General features: G+C 42.2%; 1 protein-coding gene across 1 annotated transcript; it reads left to right on the top strand.

The window, feature by feature from the left end:
* The first annotated feature begins 949 nt into the window (after nt 1–949).
* LOC115044594 (glycerol-3-phosphate dehydrogenase 1-like protein) lies at nt 950–2,893 on the top strand. Its single transcript, XM_029503716.1, has 4 exons — nt 950–993; nt 1,912–2,074; nt 2,395–2,535; nt 2,855–2,893. The coding sequence occupies exons 1-4, from the start codon at nt 950–952 to the stop codon at nt 2,891–2,893; spliced, it is 387 nt and encodes a 128-aa protein (XP_029359576.1).
* Nucleotides 2,894–6,143: the final 3,250 nt, after the last annotated feature.

Raw genomic sequence — 6,143 nt, 5'->3', positions numbered from 1 at the left:
ATATTCCGACTATCTGACTGCGGTCTCCCCACTGCCCCCTCCCAACCCCCCTTCTCTCTGACGTTATTGCGTTTGCTATTTTGGCATTCCCGGCTTGGTCACACCCCCTAACCGTGGATAGTCCCCCTCAACGGCCACAGGGAATACATTTTGCAGTAAAAACTCGGAGTATTTCAGGTTTAGAACCACACTGTTTACATTCAGAGATCAGCGACACAATTAAAACGCACCTGCCTCCAGACTTGTCCAGTTTTATTTGACACACGTATTTTCCTGTTCCCTCAACCCACATTTCTACAATTTACTAGTTGTACAGTAGATCTGTTAGCTGTCATAGGTTTCGTTTCCTCTGACCCTTGTGAAAGTGTAGCGCAAGACTTAGATCCTATAGAAATCACTGTTGTTGTTGTTGTTTTCATTGTTATTATTAGATATGGTGTGTCTCTCTCAGCGACACTTCACACTTTCATGTTCGGATTCCCATTGGAGCAGGGACATGGAATTACAATAATTCAAATAGCCAAGATTAGCAGACAAGGATCTGACAAGTGCAGTCCTGAAACACGTTTTTATTCGTGTTTCACGTTTTACGTTTTTATCTAATTTACTAAGTAGTGGGCATTATGTGTATTATTGGGATGAGAACGTATAGATAACAGTCTTTGTGTGTGATCAGACGTGAACACTCACTGAGCCTGCACCGTTACACCTGCCATTATAGCTGTGTCTTGTCATGTGACCCAGTCTTTATATTATATTATTCCTCCCATAAACTACCACACACCGTTATGTGTTTTTAATACTACAACTACCAATAGCCCGTATGAGATCCCAGGTTACGTCATCATCCAACGACGTGGATAACAGTCAGCACGGTTTCTCCGTACAGCGGTAACCCTGTAGAGAGGACCCGGAGAAGCTAGCACATTTCCGGCAGCATGGCGTCTCCATGGCCTCTCCCCTAAAAGTGTGCATAGTGGGCTCCGGGAACTGGTGAGACGTCCAGCGGACTGGCGAGAGGCAGGATAGGGGACCTGAGCTGCTGCTGGGCGCCACTTGCTCATTCAGTGGGTGACTGAAAGGGCTGTGATCACGGCACAGAGATAGATGAGAGGTCAGAGAGTGCTGTCATCACCAGGAGCTGCGGTCATCAAGTGCCTTGTCCAGTGGTATCTCAGTGGAGGGCAGTTTGAACTAGCGATGTCTCCAGGTCGACACGGAGTATGCAGTATGCAGCACTGTAAACAGGGGTAATTTTATGTTGAACAACTGTCTGACACCCAACAGTCCCCTCAGACTTTTGAAGCTGATTCAGCTGTGGAGGATTTTCTTATTCACAGTCCATCTAAAAGTGGACATGGACTCATACACAGCATCTTAAAGGTGAAACCCATGCTGAAGAGCCTTGAACATACGTTCTTTCCTAATGATCATCAAGGGGAGATGCCGCTGGTTGTCAAAAGTAGTCAGATTGTGATAAACTCTACGGGAAAATATCCCTATTTCTCACTTAATTTACTAACTCAGTAAATTTTTTGAGAAAGACTTTATGATCTCAGTCTTTAGTTTCAAACCAAACCATAAAGCAGGAGATGAATTAGGACATGGATACCGTACGAGCACTTCAGATCCACCTCAGCTCTACCTCAAGTCCACATCCTCCTCTAAATGTAGTTCCGGTTTAAAAAAGGATCCACAACAACCCCAAAGTGCTAAGATATTTGGTTACACAGAGAAATGTTTCTCTTCAGCCTACAGGGACTGATTTGAATGCAGTGGACAAAATAATAGGAACACCTGTAGAAACTACAATTCCGAATCACCGCAAATCACATCCTCTATGACCAATCAGTTCTCAGTACTGCTGCACTTTAGACTTCTATGAATTGACCCCGTGACCTCTGTTTGCAGGGGCTCAGCCATTGCCAGGATCGTTGGAAACAATGCTAGGTCATTGCACCAATTCGCAAGTACAGTGAAGATGTGGGTGTTTGAGGAATATGTCAATGGCAGGAAGCTGACTGACATCATCAACATGGAGCATGAAAACATCAAGTACCTGCCTGGATATAAATTGCCATGAGAGACCAGAGAACCAATGTGATCCTCTTCCAATGGAATACACCCATTCTTGGGCTCTGACGCTATGTTCACTGGCATTTATCACTGCTTCAATATAAATTTACACATTTTAAATGTATTTTAGTGTGATTCAGGGCTAAGGGATATATCACTGCTTCAATATAAATTTACACATTTTAAATGTATTTTAGTGTGATTCAGGGCTAAGGGATATAACCTTTGTTTCACAATTGGCCGCATCAGCTAATAAGGGCTCACTGAGACCTGACAGACCACCTGTGGCTCTAATGTCTTGTCATTATTTGTCCACAGGTGGCCATTCCAAAGCTCTGTGATGCTGCAGAGGGAGCTGACTTCCTTATTTTTGTGGTCCCTCACCAGTTTATCAAGAAGCTCTGTGATGAAATGGTGGGCTGTGTCTCTACTAGAGCTCGAGGAATCACACTCATCAAGGTTAGAACGCTTTCAGTGAACCACAATATGTAATTGGTGTTTAACCTCTATTGGTCATTATTGAGGTCATTCAGTTCACGCAGTTTGTTAGCCCTACTTTTGTAATGACAGTTGTTGGAGTCACCTGAGGCCAAGTGTTAAACTTTCTGACATGTCAGCCCTGAAGGTGGGAAATTAATAGTGTGATAGACCTTTATGAGGGCGTGGCTCCTGCCACTACCTCCTGTCTCAAATGTGTTCACAGATGTCTATATACTGTCTATGATTCTTCAGGTGAAGGCAAACCACTCAGTCTATTCTGTTGTTCTCTGATGTGCAGGTCTGTGGCTTCCTCACAGCACTGGACCACATACAGTAGCTAATTTTTGTGGGTGAGTGGTATTTTGGGTGGACTAGTTTTTGATGATATTGTTTCTGGGTTTGAAATACCCAGGATGCAGCCTTTGTTCAAAACCCCCGTGAATAGTTCTTTTGCGATGAACATAGTATTGTGTCCTTCCTGGATCTTGAGGCTGATATTGCAAAGGTCTAGTTGTGCATCCATAGCATTAAGTGGATCTTTTTGTATGCTCTCTTGAACCTGGACAACTCTTGGCATAGCAGCACATATTAGTGTTTCTTGGTACTCATGAGTCCTGCTTTAAATTCCAGCAAGTGGTGTCAGTTGAAGCGCCACTGCTGGTCTGTATGGATTGGTTCTCTTGGTGCGTACAACAAAGTCCTTAATAAGCTGAGCAGTTATTCCTTACATCCTCTCAGGTGAACTAAATCTTCTCTTCACTAAGGTGATGAGTTCTGTGAAGACTCCACCTTCCAGGATTTTAATGTTGACCTATGTGTCATCCTCATATCTTAACTGGAGGCTCAGTGCTGTTTCTCTGAAGAATTCAGGGCCCTGCAGTAATACAGCCACATCGTTGAAAGTAAAGTTATATAGCTTTTGACTGTCACATCTTCTTATAATATCTGTTTAACTGTTGCACAGATTTTCAGATCAGATGCGGTTAATCTGCTGCAGCATGGTTTACAGAATATATAATTCCTTTGCAACAGAACAGACTGTTTGGACTATTTTTTTCCCACTGCAGTTTGGTGGACAGAGTGCTGACAACACTGTGTGTGTATATGTACAGTGAAAGAGATAAATCCTCAACTCTATCCAGGTAAAAAAGCAGATTAAAAGGTATGGATGTTAAGAAAGAAGGGGGGATTTATGTCACATCAAGCTTTAGATGCTACAGGACTGGGACTGGGATTATAGAGCAGAGAGATTGACTGATTGAGTTATAGTTTCTGGCACAAACAGGTATTGTTAGCAAGCGCTTGCAGTATGCAGTTTTTGCTATTGTTTCTCGAGTTCATTGTGCTTCGACAACAAACTAAGAATTGTATAAATTGGCTCCATGTCCGGACAATTTATAGATGCCACACCTCTTATTAAAGACATACTACCTACTTTATCTGGTTTCTCAGCTGCTGGTAACTGCAGGGAAGAGGAAGAGCTGTTCTACATGCAAGCCTGGCCTCTGTGTGTATGTGTGAGAGGATGCTACCATGGACATCCTTCTAACTGAATGGGACAGTTACTGGACACATTGTTGTTTTGATACTGTTTGCGTTAATTACTCTGCGATAATTACTGATTTACTGTCAACCTGTTTTTCTGTGAATACAAAACTGAAGTTGCTCTGATTCCTGGAAATAAGGAAATCATATTTAACTAATATTAATGTAGCTTTAAATCTATGGCACAGTGTACATACCACAGACTGTAAATAAAGCTGGACCTAGCGTCTGACACATCACCAACAGGTGTCTGCAGAGTCTGACCCCTAACCCCAAGGTAATCTAAAAATGGTCAAAGAGGTGGAGCATGGGTGGAGCTGAAATTTCAGTGAATGTTGATTTGTGATAAGAAATGCTCACCCACCTGCCAGTCAAAGAGGCCACACCTGAAATGATCATAACTTCCCTCCTAAATCACCCCTGTCTAGGGGCCAGACTGTAAACATGTTTATTTCGATAAAGTTATGAAGTTCTATGGGCTCACTGTTGGTGCTAGACTCTAGTTGTCTGGGGAGGATCTGCAGGTTCTAACTCAGTGTTGGCTTCATGTGTCAGACCCAGAGGTTCATGCTTGTTACAGCTGTAGTAACATTGCTGTGATTGAGAATGGATGCTTTATGAATAGCCCTGGATAGATTTATTTTATTATTTGCAACAATAAGAAAGCTGATTTCTAGATTTATTTTTGGTGAGATATTCTAAGGTGTTGTTTTTGTTTGTCATCGTCTGTCCTACATCACTGAACATCACGCAATAGTGGAGAAGCACTAACGCAGTGGCATTTTCTGGCTGTCTTTCTGTTTAAAGATGGCATCCTCACCAGTTCACTTGACCTGTATTTCCAGGTTGGTGAGCAAATATTTGAAACTTGCGTGTTCTCACAGTGACAGTGCAGCAGTAATCTCTGAATTGCATAAGGTAATTAGAACAACCATCCAATAGGATTATGCTTGTTGACACCAGTGAATTGTCCTACTGGACACTAACAAAGGACAGTGCAGTGAAGAAGATTGTGATAGTAATAATTTGATTGTGATCGTTGGTATCTGTTTCTTTTTTTTTTTTTTTTTTAGAGAATAATAAAACGTATTTGTTGGAGGAGGTAGAGTTGAGGAAGAATGAAGGCTGGATCTGACCTGCTCTGTCCTCTATCCTGATTGTGTGGTACAATTTATGGAACACATAATGGCCACACCCCTTAATGCATTACCTGCTTTATGGCCTATTTTACTCTAAATGGGCCATGATTTAGAAAATAAAGAACTAGTATTGAAGAAGACATGAAACTAGAGACTGAGACAATAAACTCAATAGGAAAACTTTTACTGAGCTAATAAATCAAGTAAAAAGTGGGGCCATTTTCACATAGACTTCAATACAATCTGACCTCTTTTTGCAACCTGTGAAATCACCCCCGGGTGGTCTTTACATAAAATGCAGATCTAAGATTCTTCAGTACTGCCTTCTCTTTCCAGACCTAGAGTCTATGTCCACTTTCATAGACCCAGGGTGGTATCCTATTCTGGTTGAGCTCTACAATTCTGTTTCAAAGGCTCCTTCAGATATATCTTTTACCATAGTCTAACCTATACAGAACTCATTGTGTGCTGTTAATGAAAACATGCCAGCAAACACCACTGACAAAGAGCTTGAGAATCATTAATTCATTCATCTACTTCTTATCCGTTTCTGGGTTGTAGTGGATGCTGGAGTCAATCCTTGCTCACTTTGGATGAGGGCAGGGTACACTCTAGAAAGGTTGCCAGTCCATCACAGGGCCAACACATAGGGACAGACAGAGACCAACAGCAACACACACAATTTAGAGTCACCAATTAACCTCAACATGTCTTTGGATGGTGGAAGGAAACCCACACAGACATAGGGAGAACATGCAAACTCTGCACAGAAAGGACCTAGGGCGTTACAGACTATGCCACTGTGCTTCCCAAGCCTGAGAATTACACTGTTACATGTTCGTATTGTTTTTCAGCTCAGCTAAAGGGACAGCTGTTAGACCAGACCACCTAACTTCAGTTCAG

This window comes from Echeneis naucrates, chromosome 6 (genome assembly GCF_900963305.1).
Source record: "Echeneis naucrates chromosome 6, fEcheNa1.1, whole genome shotgun sequence".
In the NCBI taxonomy this organism is placed as follows: Eukaryota; Metazoa; Chordata; class Actinopteri; order Carangiformes; family Echeneidae; genus Echeneis; species Echeneis naucrates.
The sequence above is the reverse complement of the archived record's forward strand: the minus strand, read 5'-3'. Positions and strand labels throughout refer to the sequence as shown.

What these genes read in the sequence shown, in the direction of transcription:
- LOC115044594 (XM_029503716.1), top strand. Translation starts at nt 950, where the DNA reads ATGGCCTCTCCCCTAAAAGTGTGCATAGTGGGCTCCGGGAACTG. An exon ending in ATAGTGGGCTCCGGGAACTG is followed by an intron (nt 994 to 1,911) that starts GTGAGACGTCCA and finishes CTCTGTTTGCAG; the next exon opens with GGGCTCAGCCATTGCCAGGA. An exon ending in GAGGAATCACACTCATCAAG is followed by an intron (nt 2,536 to 2,854) that starts GTTAGAACGCTT and finishes TCTGATGTGCAG; the next exon opens with GTCTGTGGCTTCCTCACAGC.